Source organism: Salvelinus namaycush, chromosome 20, assembly GCF_016432855.1.
Source record: "Salvelinus namaycush isolate Seneca chromosome 20, SaNama_1.0, whole genome shotgun sequence".
NCBI classification, from domain to species: Eukaryota; Metazoa; Chordata; class Actinopteri; order Salmoniformes; family Salmonidae; genus Salvelinus; species Salvelinus namaycush.
Genome location: NC_052326.1, coordinates 33,876,989 through 33,895,153, shown reverse-complemented (window position 1 = coordinate 33,895,153; position 18,165 = coordinate 33,876,989). Strand labels below are relative to the sequence as shown.

Here is an 18,165-nt window from a genome sequence, read left to right as displayed (position 1 = left end):
TCAAGTTTTCTGTTTTTTTGCCTTATTTCTTGTTTCTTTCACAATAAAAAATATTTTGCATCTTCAAAGTGGTAGGCATGTTGTGTAAATCAAATAATACAACCCCCCCCCAAAAATATATTTTAATTCCAGGTTGTAAGGCAACAAAATAGGAAAAATGCCAAGGGGGTGAATACTTTCGCAAGCCACTGTAAATGTAAAACATACAGGGTCTGTTAAATGTATATAGGTTCAGAACTGTTGTGAAATAGCAGCTACAAATATATGGCAAATAGATATAGAGGAAGGCCAGGACTAAAAAGAAACAAAATATGACTATTGTAAAATAGATTGTGTCTGTAAAATGTGTATAGTATGCATAAGCTGGAAGTAGAAGCCTAAGTGTTATTGTTTATTAGTTTACTCCAATTGGGGGAGGGGTGGTAGGGTTTGCAGAGAATAATAAAGGAAGGTATATTCTAAAAAAAAGTGTGTGTATATATATATGTATATACACTGCTCAAAAAAATAAAGGGAACACTAAAATAACACATCCCAGATCTGAATGAATGAAATATTCTTATTAAATACTTTTTTCTTTACATAGTTGAATGTGCTGTCAACAAAATCACACAAAAATTATCAATGGAAATCAAATTTATCAACCCATGGAGGTCTGGATTTGGAGTCACACTCAAAATTAAAGTGGAAAACCACACTACAGGCTGATCCAACTTTGATGTAATGTCCTTAAAACAAGTCAAAATGAGGCTCAGTAGTGTGTGTGGCCTCCACGTGCCTGTATGACCTCCCTACAACGCCTGGGCATGCTCCTGATGAGGTGGCGGATGGTCTCCTGAGGGATCTCCTCCCAGACCTGGACTAAAGGATCCGCCAACTCCTGGACAGTCTGTGGTGCAACGTGGCGTTGGTGGATGGAGCGAGACATGATGTCCCAGATGTGCTCAATTGGATTCAGGTCTGGGGAACGGGCGGGCCAGTCCATAGCATCAATGCCTTCCTCTTGCAGGAACTGCTGACACACTCCAGCCACTTGAGGTCTAGCATTGTCTTGCATTAGGAAGAACCCAGGGCCAACCGCACCAGCATATGGTCTCACAAGGAGTCTGAGGATCTCATCTCGGTACCTAATGGCAGTCAGGCTACCTCTGGCGAGCACATGGAGGGCTGTGCGGCCCCCGAAAGAAATGCCACCCCACACCATGACTGACCCACCGCCAAACCGGTCATGCTGGAGGATGTTGCAGGCAGCAGAACGTTCTCCACGGCGTCTCCAGACTCTGTCACATGTGCTCAGTGTGAACCTGCTTTCATCTGTGAAGAGCACAGGGCGCCAGTGGCGAATTTGCCAATCTTGGTGTTTGAAGCATCGCAAGTTTAAGACCATTCTTAGCCATTGTTCTCTCTCTTACATCTGGTCTTAACAAGAGATAGTCACGGTTGTTTTATATGGGTATCCTTGATCTATTTGGCGTGGGCTACGTTCGAACAGTAGCCTGTGTTGAGTGTGGTTAATAAACCGGCATTTTGTAAACTCAACCCTTTGTCTGGACAATTGTTCATTTATGATCTAGCCAGGTCATTACATTGGTGTCAGAAGTAAAAACGTGGATAAGAGTTAGCCAGCTAGCTAGCTGACTACCGTGGCTAGCTAACGTTACGTGGAGAACGGAGGTTGAAAATGCTTCAAGGGAATCCGAAGGTGGAGGTAGGGGACGATTATGGCCAAGGTGCGTGTGCATGGATGTCGGAGGATCTGCCCGAGGAGATCGCCAGGGCATTGGAGCACAGAGGCCGCTTGAGGGTGACCGCAAGACTGATGGCGGCTGAAATGGGCATGAGTGCTTCGTCGACTGTGCTTCGCGCGGATTCCGGTGGGCGGACCGAAGGGGTGACGTCGACGCTGCATGACGAGAAGGCTGGGGCTCAGGATGTAAACAAACATGGCGGTGCCCAGTCCCCGATTGCGTCCGTATCTGTTAAGACCCCAAGTGCTCCGGTAAGGCGGATTTGGAAGCTTTTCATGCTCAGTTTGAATTGTTAGCTCATTTTGGGGGTTGGTCAAATGAAGATAGGGCACTGCAATTGACTTTGTGCCTCCCGGGTGATGCTCTGTCCTGTTTGATATTGATTACCCGCTAGGACAGATGTGATTATGGAGCTTTAGCACGAGCACTGAGGAGACGCTTTAGACAATGTGTACACCCCCAGCTGTACACCCCCAGCCTATAGAGCCTCTACGGGTGCTAGCTAATGACATTGAGAGCCTCTCTCGGCGGGCATATGCTCACATGCACCCCTCCGTGCAGAGCGAGCTAGCACAAGACCAGTTCATACAGGTGCTCTCTCCTACGGAGCTGTGCATACAGACTCAGCTGGCTCACCCTGAGTCATTGCAGATAGCCTTGGAGATGGCTTTGGAGAGGGAGCTCGTGTGGGCTTTAGCTTTGGTTGGGGTGCAGGAAGACACACCCACTGTGCGGGCTGGGGGCCAGAGCAGCCCAGAGCCGGAAAAGCCTGTATGGGTGGCTGAAATGATTGCTGTGTTGCTATAGGTTGCTTGCAACACACACCCTGGTCCCATGGTCTGCTGGGGGTGTGGCCAGCAGACCATGAGACAGGCTCCACGTCCCCCAGAAGCAGACGAGTGCAAGCGGATGGAGCCTGTTGTGGTGGGCTGGACCTGTATTGGGGACTTTTGTCATGTCCCTGTCTCTGTGGAGGGGATGCCCTGCTCTTCCCTGGTGGACACTGGGTCCACAGTAGCCCTGGTGAGGCCGGATATTGTGCCAGGTTGGACTCAGTTTGAGCCCACAACTGTGCAGCTCAGCACAGTCACAGGTGAGCTGGCACCCATGAAAGGGAAGGGAATAATGACTGACAGTAGGGGGCAGAACTGTGAGTCATCCTGTGTGGGGGGCGGCTGTGCAGGACCCTTGTATCCTGGGGTTGGACTTTCTTAGGAGCACAGGCTGCCAGTTAGACCTAAATGGGGGCACACTGAGCTTCCAGGTAGGGCCGGCAGTCACCATGGCCCCCCCTAATCTCACATTCACTCAACCCAACAACCCCCTACTCCAACAGTTAAAGCAGCAGAGATTCATGGCTGCCCCCCCCCCCCCCCACGTCTGTGTGTGACTTTTCCCCAGCCCCTCGGTCACCTACAGCTGTGTTACATTCCACCAGCTACCTCCACGACCCATCCCTCCATGAGCCCGGGCCACGCCCCCCAGCCACCCCAGATGGGAGAGGAGAGGATACCAGACACTCCTGTCGGGGGATGCCATCCAGCACCCTGTCCATCAAAAGCTCAAAAGTAGCTGGAGCGTTTGCTTGACCTTGAACTGTCAGTGTGCTCCGTTAGTGTAGAACACAGTTTTGGCTCTGGCCTCCGGGAAGAGGGGCACCTGCCTGTTGCCACTGCAGAGGTCTAGTGAGGAGAACCAGGACCACCCCCTAACCAGGTCCAGCGACTCATCGATGCGTGGTATGGGTATGAGTCCTTCCTGGTTACCTCATTCAGCCGCCTGTAATCTGCTCGGGACATGGCGTTGCTGCCGCTGTGAGCGGACAGAGGGCCGTGACAGAGAGCTGTGTGCAGAGAAGGGGGTCTGGCCACAGTGTGTCGGGCGAGCCGGCCTGTCTGCTGTGAGCTGCAGACTGTCAACATGGCTGAATGGGGGCAGCAGCAGGGACGGGACACAGACCTACAGCCAGTGCTACAGTGGGTAGAGGCGCAGCTGAGGCCACCATGGGAAGAGGTGGCAGCGCTCTCACTCGCGACCAAAGGGTTGTGGTCAAAGATTGAGAGACTGCGCTGGCTGATGGTGTGCTACAGCGGGCATGGAACGAGCCAGCTACAGGAGAGGAGAGGGGTGGGGACTGGACACTTTGGGGTCACAAAAACACTGCGCCGCCTCCGTCAGGGCTTTTACTGGGGGCTCTTTCACAAAATGGCCCGAGGCCTATGCTCTGCCTGACCAGGAGGCAGAGACCATTGTCGACACCCTGACAGCGGGGATGTTCAGTAGGTTTGGAACTGCAGAGTCCATCCACAGCGACCAGGGCAGAAACGTTGAGTCCCATGTGTTTTCCACCATGTGAGAGGCTGGGTATGCACAAGACCTACTCCTCTCCATCCGCACTACTCCTCTCCATCCTCAAAGTGATGGCCTTGTGGAGCGCTTCAACAAAACGCTTGGACAGCAGCTGGCCATCGTCTCTGCTAAACACCAGCATGACTGGGACAAGCACCTGCCCATGGTCTTCATGGCATGCTGCTCCGCTGTCCAAGACTCCACCTCCTGCACGCCTGCCCTTCTCATGCTGGTGAGAGAGATCCGATCCCCTGCAGAGATGGCGTTTGGTCGGCCCCTGGATAGCCCTCCTGTTCTCCCAGGGCTGGAGTATGCCCGGAGACTCCAGGACCGCCTGGAGACAGCCCACACCTTCGCCAGAGAGCAGCTGGTGAATGCAGGTGTGAGGCAGAAGAGGAACTATGACGTGCACACCCGGGGAAGGCACTTTGTGGCTGGGGAGCTGGTCTGCGTCTACAGCCCCCTGAGAAAGAAAAGCAGATGCCCCAAGTTGGACAGCCACTGGGTGGGGCCCTGCAGTGTCCTGGAGAGGGTAGGGGAGGTTGTGTCCTGGGTGCAGCTTCCTCCCAGGGGAGAAAGGTGGCACTGCACCGGGCCAGGTTAGTCCCATACAGAAGGGCCTATTCTCCCCAAACCCCAGGGACTCCCACAATTCCTCTCTCTGGCAATGACATTCCCCAAGCGCAGCAGACAAGGATCCAGACAGCTCACTCACCCAGTCTCCCTCCCCGTGTCACCGCGTGGTTCTCCAGAGCCACGGACCCTATCATCCTTGTCCCCCATGTCCCCGCCCTCATCCTCTGGGCCCCAGAGGGGAAGCACCCTGCCACGGACTGAGCCCACTGTTTCACATCTGGACACTCTACAACCATCACGACCACGCAGGCAAAGGAGACCTCCGGGTCACTTCAGAGACTTTGTTTGTTTCCTCGGGGACAAGGTACTTTCTGGTGGCGGGGGGGGGGGGGGGGGGGGGGGGGGGGGGGCTGTGTAGCGACCCACACAGACAGCTGTGTGTTATGTGTTATGCTGTCCGTTTGTTGGGATACCACTGAGACTGATTGCACAATGTCCACCAAAGGTAAGCTGTTAGCTGGGCCAAATATATTTTCCCCTTATGTCTGTGCCTGGGCTTCTTTGGTGGACATTGCCGCAATCAGTCAGTGGTAACCAGGTAAGGCACGTCATGATTGGCAGGAGGTTGCGCCAGACAACACGGCCCATCTGGGCCCATTTGAGTTGTCACCAACCAACCAGTGTAGGTCTATGAAAACATGATCTGATTGGTTAGAATAAACAGGTCCCACCTACCAGAGCTCCTACTACAAATCTGTTTTTTTTTCATGATCACAACTCATTACAACTCATCAATTACATGTTTGAGAATGTTTACAACTACAGATGATTTTTTCATGTTCACGGTTATGCACTTGCAAATTGTGTTTACAACTACAAATCTATTATACACGCTCAAATCATTATGGCAATGATTTAACTTCATAACAAATCTAGTAAAATGATGCCTTTGCAGCATGAATAGAGGATGCCTTATGTATGAGCCGGTCCACGGGGGATACGAGTGTGTTACCGGGAATGCACATCAATCCTAGAAGATAGTGCAGATCTAGAGGCCACTATCAGCTGCCTGATCAATGGAAAATAACCACCACCACTTTAATTGTTTAATTTTATTTCACAATGAAATGGGGTTAATAACTTATGTTTAATTCCTTTGATATGTATGCGCAGAACTCTGCAGAACTGACGAACATAAGCATTAACGTTGAGTTTCACCAAAGATGATCTAGCCTTTTCTCTTCCATTCCTATGACGACAGTCAGTGACTGGTACGGAAATAGTGGATGGACTGTTGTTGATTTGTTTACACTTATGTAAACTCTAGTCTCGTGAATCCCAGATCGGTAACATTGTGGGAGGCAACCCGTATATCTAGACTAGAGAGACGAATGTGAACCCATCGTCGGCGGGTTCTCTAGGAACGCAAATGACATGTAACACTGGCTAATACAGTACCAGTTTCTCCGATGTAAAATAAGAGGAGCCGTTTTCAATCCCAAGGTTGTCCGTGCGCCCATTTGATCTTCAAATTAGTTCTCTATAACGTGAGTATTCTCATTCTGTGGAAAGCTACAAGTACAACAGCTTAATCAATAGAATGTCTACTCGTAATCATAAATACATGTGTTTGTTTAAACTAAATTCCTGGAGTGAGAGCAGAGTCCTTTCACTTTAGGTAATTTAAACAAGTGTAGGGTGTCCTGTTGCAACATGGTGGACTATAGAAACTTATATCAAATTGTGAAACATCATTATTCGATAACAACACCGACCAAGAACGTGCTTGTATTTCCAATTAATTAATTTACTACTACTAAGTGCATTTAGCATATCTTGAGATTAATTACATCATATAGATAGTTGAATTGAAGTCAATTGAATTGAAACCCCTAATATTCAGTACAATTCATCCTCTCAGGGTAGGAGAATGAAGCGTCTAAATGCCAGAGGGATAGAGGAGACCTATTTTTGGGGAACACAAAAGACTCTAAACACACTGAGAGACATGGAAGGCCTCCCTTGTTACAAGAATGTTCAGAAAGACATCCCACAGCTCACTGATATTGAGTTTCACTTATCCAGTGTGACCCATGTCACCACAAAGTCTGGTCTTGATGGAATCTTGGATTCAGGTGGATTTAAGGGCGGGGAGAAGAGTCTCCTGTGGTGGGGTCTAGCGATAGACCATGATGATATCAGAGCAGCAGAAGACTGTTACCTGGAGAAGATCTTCCCAGACAGAACACCTGAACAAAGACAGATGCAGCAACCCTTCCTCAGAAAGTTGACCACCTCACCTGCCTTCAGGAAGGCATCACGTTATGGGAACTTCAGGTTCACTTTCAGTCTGTCTGATCTCCTGATGATGTACAGTCAGCAGATCTGTGGTGGAAAACAGCCTGTCCTGAGAGTGTATGGAACTACTGTCTACAAACAAGAGATTATGTACACAGCGCTTGTTCACAGTCCAGGTGTACAGGAATTGGAGAAGTACCCAGCTCTTAATAATGGTGGAGAAGATGTTTTTATATACCAAGAGGGGACCATGGTCTGGCATGCACAAGCAGTGTCTGAAACCCATGAGTTTCAGCCGGTAATTCATAGGCCACAGGTGGTTGAAGTGGAACCTTTTGATTGTTTGTATGAATATGACAAGTGGTATGTGTGGGACCATGTGACCCTGGCGTTCCACCTGCCAGAAGGTCAGACCCTACGAGTTGATAGAGAAAAACTGATCGAAAACCTCACTGCTTGTGAGGCTGTTGATCCATTTCTTGGGATAAGGTGTGTCTCCAACAGCTACAACTGTGCATGTAATTGTTGTCGTCTATACCGCTCAGAAGCTGAATACATTGTGGAGCAGAAAAGAAGAGACAAGCAATCAGACAGCACCAACAGTACCTCATAGCTTTTGGAAGCTATAAGAAATATTTATGCATATGTATAACTCAATTATGAAACCGGAATAACCAAACTAACTATAACACATTCATTCAGAACATCATCATATGATGAGGATTAAATCCTGTCACGTGAGGTGTTTATAATTGATGCTATTAAGTATGTATTACCACGAGACTGTGTTTTTCAATGATCTTTTGTATTTTTTTCATATTTGATGTAGTTATGTATAGACATGAGGTTAGAACCCATTTAATATATGATATTTTTCAATTAAATTAAAATATTTATGCCTATATGTCAAAGTAAACAATGCCTGTCGATTGGGTGGAGCTCTTTTTCCCCACTCTCATTATTTATACCCCACATAAATGTGTATTGGTTAACACATACAGTATTTTGTATTCTTGCTTTTACTAAGATAGGTTACATTTGAAAAGGAGTCATTCAAATCGGCTAAAAGAGTGCCCCTCTGTTATTGATCCATCGCCAGGGAGCATCTTATTACATCCACATTATCTGGTTTCACTGAACTTCTTGTACAGGTCCACATGAGCATCTTGCCACCTTAATAAAAACATAAATGTAGCACCTTATTTTACAGTACTGTTTCCACTGTTTTTACCTGTGGATACTTTCTGGTACTTACTTCAAAGAATTCATACCCAATTGGTAAACATCTGCTGCTTATTTCAATAGATCCAATGGAAACAACATCCATTTACCATTTTACTATGAAATGTCTCAGTAAGAACCTGAGAATTACATATTGTAAAGTGCTATCTACAAAGAGACAGCTCACCATGGTAAACAAGTTAGGACCTTCAAAACACAGGCAAACAGCAACCACTAGCGGCTGTTCAGGCTACTTATTAACCTGATAGTCATTCAGTTCTCAAGAAATGAAACTAGATTTCCTACATAGGGTGTGGCTAAAGGCTTCAGTTACACAAAGGCTTCGTGTACACAGACAGCCTAATTCTGATATAGTTTTTCACTTATTGGTCTTTTGACCAATCAGATCAGCTCTGAAAAAGATCTGATGTGAAAAGGTCTGATGTTATTGGTCAGAAGACCAACTAGTGGAAAAAAGATCAGAAATGGGCTGCCAGTCTAAACACAGCCTTAAGGATCAGAGTCAGTATGTATAGATACAAACATATGATTGGGACATTTCATCAAGGAGCTGCCATACAGTGGGGAGACATCAACTGAAGGCTGCCAATCTGAAACTCTACAATCAAGCAGCAAGTCTCCAAACAAAGTAAGTTATTGTAGGTTATGTTAAAGAAACAATTACATTTCATGAGACAACAATTTGAATTAATTACACATACTTACAGTACATAATTTCATGAAACAACCACATATAAAGCACTAAATAAACAGTGCTAAACACAGCTGCTAGAATCTTGACTAGAACCAATTTTTTTTTATCATATTACTCCAGTGCTAGCCTCTCAACACTGGCTTCCTGTTAAGACAAGGGCTGATTTCAAGGTTTTACTGCTAACCTACAAAGCATTACATGGGCTTGCTCCTACCTACTTTTCCGATTTGGTCCTGTCGTACATACCTACACGTACGCTACGGTCACAAGACGCAGGCCTCCTTACTGTCCCTAGAATTTCTAAAACAGCTGGAGGCAGAGCTTTCTCCTATCCATGTGAGAGATGCAGACTCGGTCTCAACCTTTAAGTCTTTATTGAAGACTCATCTCTTCAGTAGGTCCTATGATTGAGTGTAGTCTGGCCCAGGACTGTGAAGGTGAACGGAAAAGCTCTGGAGCAACGAATCGCCCTTGCTGTCTCTGCCTGGCCGGTTCCCCTCTCCACTGGGATTCTCTGCCTCTAACCCTATTACAGGGGCTGAGTCACTGGCTTACTTGTGCTCTTCCATGCCGTCCCTAGGAGCGGTGCGTCACTTGAGTGGGTTGAGTCACTGACGTGATCTTCCTGTCCGGGTTGGCGCCCCTCCTTGGGTTGTGCCGTGGGGGAGATCTTTGTGGGCTGTACTCGGCCTTGTCTCAGGATTGTAAGTTGGTGGTTGAAGATATCCCTCTAGTGGTGTGGGGGCTGTGCTTTGGCAAAGTGGGTGGGGTTATATCCTGCCTGTTTGGCCCTGTCCGGGGGTATCGTCGGACCTGGCCACAGTGTCTCCCAACCCCTCCTGTCTCAGCCTCCAGTATTTATGCGGCAGTAGTTTATGTGTCGGGGGACTAGGGTCAGTCTGTTATATCTGGAGTATTTTCTCTTGTCTTATCCGGTGTCTTGTGTGAATTTAAGTATGCTCTCTTTAATTCTCTCTCTTTTTCTCTCTTTCTTTCTTTCTCTTGGAGGACCTGAGCCCTAGGACCATGCCTCAGGACTACCTAGCCTGATGACTCCTTGCTGTCCCCAGTCCACCTGGTCGTGCTGCTGCTCCAGTTTCAACTGTTCTGCCTGCGGCTATGGAACCCTGACCTGTTCACCGGACGTGCTACCTGTCCCAGATCTGCTGTTTTGGACACTCTCTACCACACCTGCTGTCTCTAACTCTGAATGATCGGCTATGAAAAGCCAACTGACATTTACTCCTGAGGTGCTGATCTCAACCAACTCAAGAGACAAGGATTGTGTATGTGTGCCATTCAGAGAGTGAATGGGCTAGGCAAAATATTTAAGTGTCTTCAAACGGGGTATGGTATTAGGTGCCATGGGCACCGGTTTGTGTCAAGAACTGCAACGCTGCTGGGTTTTTCACTCAACAGTTTTCCGTGTATCAAGAATGGTCCACCCCCACTTATTCTGGACATGCCCTAAGTTACATGCTTACTCGGCTCTCATTTTTGATGACTTATCTAAAGCCTTTGATAGAGTTCTAGCCCCAGACCCATTGATCGCTCTGTTTGGTACAGTTGATGGGAATAACCAGGAAGGGAAAGCTGTCTCTCTTTGTACTCTATTAGCCAAAAGGCTCATATTGCAATTTTGGAAATTGGAGACTGTACCTACCTTTGAAATGTGGTTACGGGATTTAGGGAATGTAATACGTATGGAAAAGATTCGATAAAATACCTCCAATAGAAGTCCAGTGTTTTACAAAATATGGCAGCCGATACTGGATAAATGGTCTAGTCTCGCCTCATAACTGGGTTGACGATCTGCTGCTACTCTGTGCTGTACTCCACTCAATATTTATTTTTGGCTTAACTACACTGCTTGTAATGACTATATGCTGTCTTCTTATACATGTACCACCTAATAGGATTTAGTTTTATTTTGTGTATGTGTGAGTTAAGTTTTGTTTTGTCCTCTAAATTGGCCATCCCATTCAACAGTACAATGAATGTCATTGTTTGTATTGCTGTCTTTTTAAATTTTTTTTATTGGAAAATAATAAACATATTATAAAAATAAAGAATGGTCCACCACCCGAACAAAGGGCATCCAGCCAACTTGACACAACTGTGGGAAGCATTGGAGTGAACATGGCCCAGTATCCCTGTGAAATGCTTGACACATTGTAGAGTCCATCCTCCAATGAATTGAGGCTGTTCTGAGGGCAAAAGGGGGCAACTCAATATTAGGAAGGTGTTCTTAATGTTTTGTACACTCAGTATCCATTGTTTCCATGAACAGCTATTTCTACATTTTTTTTTTTTTTTTTTTTTTACATATTACATATATTTCCTCATATTTAGGTACAGTATTTTTCATACAAAGAAGCACATTACTTCTCATATTCAGTGCTTAGTGCTCACAAGGGCTTTATTGTACTACCCACTAGAGGGCAGCACAGACTCACAAATCCATTTGATACATGGATGAAAAATATTACCAAAATGAGCTGCACTGGTCTTTTTCATTTCGATCTTTTACAGCTCAGTATTGACTATTATTCTCACACAGTAAAGTCATAACCCCTTGGTTAACACAGTTCTCTAATCTACTGCCTGTATGCAGTTCACAGAGCAATAAGACACCTTTCTAAACAGACAGAAGGGATTGATGGCACTCCGCTAATGCTTAAGACACATGCACACAACATCAACCCACCACATCCACAACCTCCTACTACCCTCCATCTGGTCATATCCATCTTCAGACCCCTCACGCCCTCTCCACAGGTATATTACTATTCTCTCTGAGAGATCCTGTTCCTCTGCACCGCTCTCCCCTGGCAGATTCATAGCAGTTTCTCTCAGCATGTTTGTAATGTGAGCGTTGTTAGAGGAATGATTTGGTCGGATCAGGAGGGAACAGTATATACACCATCTGTTGTCTCATGTTAACCATATTTCCCCGTGTCATGTGGTCTGAAGGTGGCATGTTGTACGATATTACCCCAGTTCCTTCACTGATTCCTTAAGCATTGATTGATGAGCTGGTAATATGGTGGAATAAAGTTATTATTCTCTCCCACTCTGATATAGCGTGCACACACTCACACACTCACACACAAACACATGTAGAACAGAGCAGACAGCGGGGGGGGGTTAAGCCGACAGGATCTGTGCTCTCTGTATGGCTGATTAGACTCAGGGGAGTGGGCTCTGCCGCACAGTGTGAGTCTGAGCCGTGAAGCTCCATGCTGAGATACTGCTTATGGGCTGCTGCAGCACATTGGAGGTGAAGTGGAACCAGGTCCGCATGGAAAAATAACCAGAGCCAAGAGATCAGAGGTCAAACAGAGGTAAAAGGTCATGGTGCCTCATTACAATATGATTTATAGCGATTTAAGGACTATAATTAAGCAAACTGGTGAAATAAATGTACAACAACTGATTGAGAGACATTATTTATATAAAAAGATCAAAATGTTATTTATTTCAACTTCCTCATATACAACATTTTGTGTGATGAAATCACAACAAAAGTAAGTGGTCAGCGACAGATTCTAGCAGATAAGAAAGAAATAATTCAGAGTAAATAAAGCTACTACTGTACCTAGTAACTGCATGTTATCAAACATTCACATTTCTAGTGCTTTACAGAACATTTATCAGCAAACTAATTTCTATTTTATTCCCAATTAAAATTGAAAAAGAGTTTCAAATGATAGTTGATACAACATTACTGTACAATCGCTAACGTTATTCAGTAGACAGTATAACAAGTCTAATCCCCTTAGTCAGCTTTTAAATGAAGTCCATACAAACTCCTTTACATTTCAGTGCACAACAGATGACCTGTTTTACAAAAAGAGAGAGAAAAAACTATGTGATCTCAACCAACACTGCCAGAGGAACCTTTAACTAGACTAGTCGTCCCTGTTGCTGCGTTATCGACACTAAGAAAGTGGGTCCATGGCAACAAGCCAAAAGGCTGTGCTATCAAAAATGCACCATAAAGCAGATCAACGGAGACAACCTGGAAGCTAGACATAGCTGCCATCTTGGAATAGTCCAAACTATAAAAGAGAAATAGAGTCAAACAAAGGCGATACGCTATACTAATACAAATCCTGTCCTTATCACTCTGCTACTTATTAGCAAAGCTAAAAATAAAACATTTGCAACTATCTGATTTTTGCTCCCAAAATTGCAAAAGTGTGTCTGTGTGCTGGGGGAGGGGCGCCCCCTCACCACATGTAGTAGCTGCGTGTGGTGTCCACGGGGGAGGGCTTGCTCTCTGCCCCGCCCTCCTTGTCCACCTCCCACAGGTTGATGAGGGGCGGGTAGAGCTCATTGAGGGGGATGGAGGAGGTCTTCTGCATGTACTTCTTCAGGGAGTGGTGATAGTTCTTCCTCTTCCAGCGCCGGGCCACGTACACCCCCACGGTGGCCAGGCTGAGGAAGGCAAGCATGGTGGCCATGACGACTAGCAGGGCGGCGCTAGGCCTCTGGCCCGACACGTCCAGGGCGAAGGTGTTGCTGCGCGTGGTCACGTTGACGCACGATTTATGGGTCTGCAGGTGGATGTTGGAGACGGTGAGGCACACCTCATACTCAGTGCCCGGCTGCAGGTGAGTCAGGTTGTACTCGTGCACATCGACGGGCACGCGTGCAGTGTAGGTGATGTGGGGATTGTCAATCTTCATGGTGGCCGAGGCCCACTTAAGGTTGGAGGTCATGACGTTGGAGTTGATCTTCCAGGAGACCAGAATGGAGTGGGACTCGGTCTGCTTGACGTAGATCTTCATCACCTCGACGCTGTCCAGCAGGGTGCCGTTGACCCGGATGGTGGTGACGCGTGTGTCGGCCCCCTCTGTGTTCTGAGCCACGCAGGTGTAGCGGCCTGAGTCCTCCACCTGGACGTGGGACAGCCGCAGGGTGCCCTCACTGCTCAGATGGTACCGCTCCGACACCGTGTCCACCGTGATCTTGCTCCCCATAGGAGACACCCAGTAGATTTCTGGCTCGGGCTCGGCCATGGCCCGGCAGTCCAAGCTGACACTCATGCCCAGCTCTAGGCTCAGGTGGCTGGGGAAGGTGTTGTGGGAGATGAGGGGCAGGCACTGCTCTGGGGAGTCCTGTAGCCTCACCTCCCTGACCCGCTGGCCCCGGAGCTCGGGCGGTGAGCTACACAGCATAGCCCGGGGCTCCATGAATCGCACGCTGGTCCTGTTTGAGCTCATCCACTGGATGACACAGTCACAGCGCAGCGGGTTGCTGTGCAGGCTGATCTCGCGCAGGTTGGGCAGCGCCTCCACGGTGCGCTGGTAGATGGCATTGAGGGCGTTGTTGTTGAGCATCAGGCTCTCCAAGGAGGACAGGTCCCTGAAAGCCATCCGGTGGACAAAGGACAGCTTGGGGTTGTTGGTGCCCTCCAGCTTGGTCAGCTCAGGCAGGTTGTCCAGTGCGTAACGGTCGATGGACACCAGCTCAGCCATGTTGTTGATGCCAAGCTCCTTCAGATGCAGCATGTTCCTGAAGTCCCCCTCCTGGATCTTGTGCACCGGGTTCTTGTTCAGGTCCAGGAACTTCAGGTTCTGCACTTTCTGCAGGGCCAGCTGGGGAACTCGGACCAGCTTGTTGTCGTAGAAGGACAGGCTTTCCAGGTTATCCAGACCCACCAGAGCACTCCCGGGAACGTCGGTGAGATCCATGCCGGCCAGAACCAGGCTCCTCAGACTCCCCAGGGGCTTGAAGTTCATGTCCAGGATGCCAATGACGGGGTTATCGCCGATCATCAGGATCTCCAGGTTGGGCGTGGCCTCGAACCAGCGGCTGTCGATGACCCGGAGCCTGTTGGAGTTGAGGTGGAGGCGCAGCAGGCTACGCAGGCCAGAGAAGGCCCCTGGGGCAATGGTGCTGATCTGGTTGTGGTTGATGTAGAGCTCTTGCAGGTTGCTCAGGTCCTGCAGGCAGTGGTCGGGCAGTTGGCTGATCTGGTTCTCCTCCAGGTGCAGGGTGGTGAGCTGGTTCATGTTGGCCAGGCCCACGGCTTCCACACTGCTGAAGTTATTCTGGGATAGGTCCAGCTCCGTCAGGTTGAACAGGGCCTCTAGCTCCCCGCTGGTGTGGGCGATGGAGTTGCTCTGGAGCAGCAGCACCTGGGTGTCAGAAGACAGGTTGGAGGGGATGCATGTCAGCCGCAGGTCGTTGCAGTCCACCGTGGCCGCCTCCCTGTAGGTGGACTGGGGGGTGAACCAGGGGCGCACCTCACACACGCACAGCCGCGGGCACTCCCCGCCCCGCACAAGGGGCAGCAGGGGAAACAGCAGCCCTACACACAGCCATGCCAGTGGGGGCCAAGGGAGGGGGCTTAGAGCCATGCTGTCTCCTCTCTCTGTCTGGTCACACTGCTCTTAGAGGAGAGGCCGGGTTCCTGAGGAGGGCCTGGAGGGTAGGTGTGGGATGTGACATCAACAACCAATGGTCATCAGTGTCCTCCCTGTACAGGCTGGTAGTGGCTGGTAGAGCTGCGGTCCACAGTGCGGGTGAATGTGTGTGTGTGTGTTTCAGAATGGGGCCAGGGGATGGTCAGGGTTATCCTCTTCCTCCACTCACGTGTTTTTCCTCTCTCTTTACTTCAGAATTCAGCAGAATAAGCCTGAAATACACAGAAACCAGGTCAGGTATTAGAGCTCTGCATTACATCGTTCCATTATCATCCCACAAACAGATGGTGATTTAGATAAAGAAGAAAGAGATATAGAGAGGGATACAGAAACAGGAAGAAGGAGAGAGAGAAAGGGTCTAGAGAGAGAGGGATTGAGAGTTCCTGGTGAGAGATAAAAGCCACAAAACCTGTCAGACAGTGAACTGCATTTCATAAAAAAATACCTGATATAGACAAGACTTTTATCCTAAATATGGGCATGAATTAATTACAAGTCCATATCTGCTACATACTGACAAGACAACATTTGTGTGAAACAGAGAGTAATACATTTACAGTAGTTAGCTGCTGACCTGGCTTCAAATACAATTTGAAATCATTAAGAATACTTTAACTGTTTGTTTGACCTTGCCTGTTATAATGGAACCAATAAAAAGTCCCAAAAGCTCAAACTCTGCCCCCCTGGCACTCCAGTCTGGCTAAAGGTCTGGTTCTGTGGTTGGACCGAGAGATCTGACATCCTTTATAGTTTCACAGCAGAGAGTTAGAGTGGAGACAGCACCCAGCCTACACAGCACCAGTCTGCAGACTTCTTGGGGACTCATTTGACATGCCTAACAGGGCAGAATAAATCTGTGAAATTATTTTCTTTGCTGTGCTATTGTGCAGAGGTTAATTTCTGTCTTTAATGAGCTGTTACTCAGCCAGAGACTATTCAAAAACAGGTGAAAAAAGCAAACGCTGAGCATTCAAATGTAATTGAATCAGTCAGTGTCTTGGTAGTACAGGCAAAACCACTCAACCCCAATGCCAGCAGTCTGACTGCTCTGGCCTGTTAGTAGCAGGTTGCCTCTGAAAAATTAAAGTCAGTCAGAGGTTTCAGTGAAGTCATTAATCATATTGGTGTCCTAATTCTCCTCATTTTCAAATAAAATATGGATCATACTAAATGTTTACATACATTAACTGAGACAGATAGTCCTGCTGTTTTAACAGCTGGGTGAGTGAAGGATATACACACGAGTAAGTTGTAAACCATAATGTACTCCCAATGTATTGCATCCAACAACAAGCCTATAACATCTGAGTACACATTGTTTGCATATGGCTCACTATATTTGTGTATGCAGAAGTGCTGTCCTTTGTTCAGATAATATATAAGATTATGGTCCAGAATTTTAAGGTATGGGCAATTCCACGATAACGGAGTGACACAGACTCTGATTTTTCACTTTAAAATGTATGTCACAAAAATCAATGATTGTAAAGTGAAACCTTACAACTATATATACACAAGGACTACTTTTAACAATTTCCACTGAAAATGTACTTGAAGAACAGTGCAGATGCAAAGTTTGTTAACAGAATGACGGCACCAACAGCACAAACTGTCATTCTGTTACCAAACTTTGCATCTGCACTGATCTTCAAGTAAATGTGTTTCTGTAAAAGTTTCAGTGGAAATTGTTAAAAGTAGTCCTTGTGCATATAGTTGTATGGTTTGTTTAAAAATCTGAGTCTCAGTGTCACTCTGTTACCGTGGAATGCCCGTATATGACAATGTATATTAGTAGAGATTGGTAGGCTAAATGTTTGATGCATATTTGATACGTATATTTGTCCCTATCTGAGGTCTATTGTGGATATGAACTCAGCTACTCTGATGTATTCTGTGTCTGTCTCTTCAGAGATTACCCACGTTTCTCTCTCCCAGGGGATTATCTGCGTATGCTACTGGCACAGTGACAGAGAGATACTTTTGGTGTGGTAGCAGCCAGCCAGAGTTCTCTGCTCTGACTATGAGCACATTACACAACACACCTAATCTACCAGGGCGGGCAGAGAAAGAAAAGCGCTCAGCTCGACTCTGCGCATTATCGTTAATGGTAGCTCTTGATTATGAGACACGTCTCTGGAAAGTGGTGGCAACACAGGCGGGTAGAAATGAGTCTTTTAATGAGCCTGAAGAAATCAATTAGAGGCCTGGAGCCTCTGTGCTGGGACGGTGTCAGCTCCGGGCCGGGCCCAGGGTGGTGGGTTGGATGTGGGGGAATGGGCAGGGCTGGGGCCAGGGTGGTGGGGTGGATGTGGGGGAATTGGCAGGGCTGGGGCCAGGGTGGGGTGGGTGGATGTGGGGGGCAGCGCAGGGGCCAGGGTGGGGGTGGAGGTGGGGGAATGGGCAGAGCAGGGCAGGGGCCAGGGTGGATATGGGGGAATGGGCAGGGTAGGGCTGGGGCCAGGGTAGTGGGTGGATGTGGGGGAATAGGAAGGGCTGGGGCCAAGGTGGGAGGTGGATGTGGGGAATGGGAAGGGCAAGGCTGGGGCCAGGGCCAGGGTGGGGATGGATGTGGGGAATGGGAAGGGCATGGCTGGGGCCAGGGTGGGGATGGATGTGGGGGAATAGGCAGGGCTGGGGCCAAGGTGGGAGGTGGATGTGGGGGAATGGGAAGGGCTGGGGCCAGGGTGGGGATGGATGTGGGGAATGGGAAGGGCTGGGGCCAGGGTGGGGATGGATGTGGGGGAATGGGCAGGGCTGGTGGGTCTAGCTCCAGAGGACAGGTAACATTCAGGAGCCTCACCCGCAGCTGGGATAGCTCCTCACA

The 18,165-nt window shown here is 48.0% G+C and overlaps 2 protein-coding genes across 2 annotated transcripts; one reads left to right on the top strand and one right to left on the bottom strand.

Annotated features, from left to right (window-relative positions):
* The first annotated feature begins 6,016 nt into the window (after window positions 1–6,016).
* On the top strand, window positions 6,017–8,462 carry LOC120064590. The gene is made up of 2 exons (XM_039015182.1): window positions 6,017–6,220; window positions 6,595–8,462. The coding sequence occupies exon 2, from the start codon at window positions 6,604–6,606 to the stop codon at window positions 7,582–7,584; it is 981 nt and encodes a 326-aa protein (XP_038871110.1). The 5' UTR covers window positions 6,017–6,220; window positions 6,595–6,603; the 3' UTR covers window positions 7,585–8,462.
* Window positions 8,463–13,139: 4,677 nt separating this feature from the next.
* LOC120064684 (leucine-rich repeat neuronal protein 1-like) lies at window positions 13,140–15,339 on the bottom strand. The gene has a single exon (XM_039015304.1). It carries the CDS (start codon window positions 15,273–15,275, stop codon window positions 13,140–13,142), a length of 2,136 nt encoding a protein of 711 aa, XP_038871232.1. The 5' UTR covers window positions 15,276–15,339.
* Window positions 15,340–18,165: the final 2,826 nt, after the last annotated feature.

What these genes read in the sequence shown, in the direction of transcription:
- LOC120064590 (XM_039015182.1), top strand. Translation starts at nt 6,604, where the DNA reads ATGAAGCGTCTAAATGCCAGAGGGATAGAGGAGACCTATTTTTGGGGA.
- LOC120064684 (XM_039015304.1), bottom strand. Translation starts at nt 15,275, where the DNA reads ATGGCTCTAAGCCCCCTCCCTTGGCCCCCACTGGCATGGCTGTGTGTA.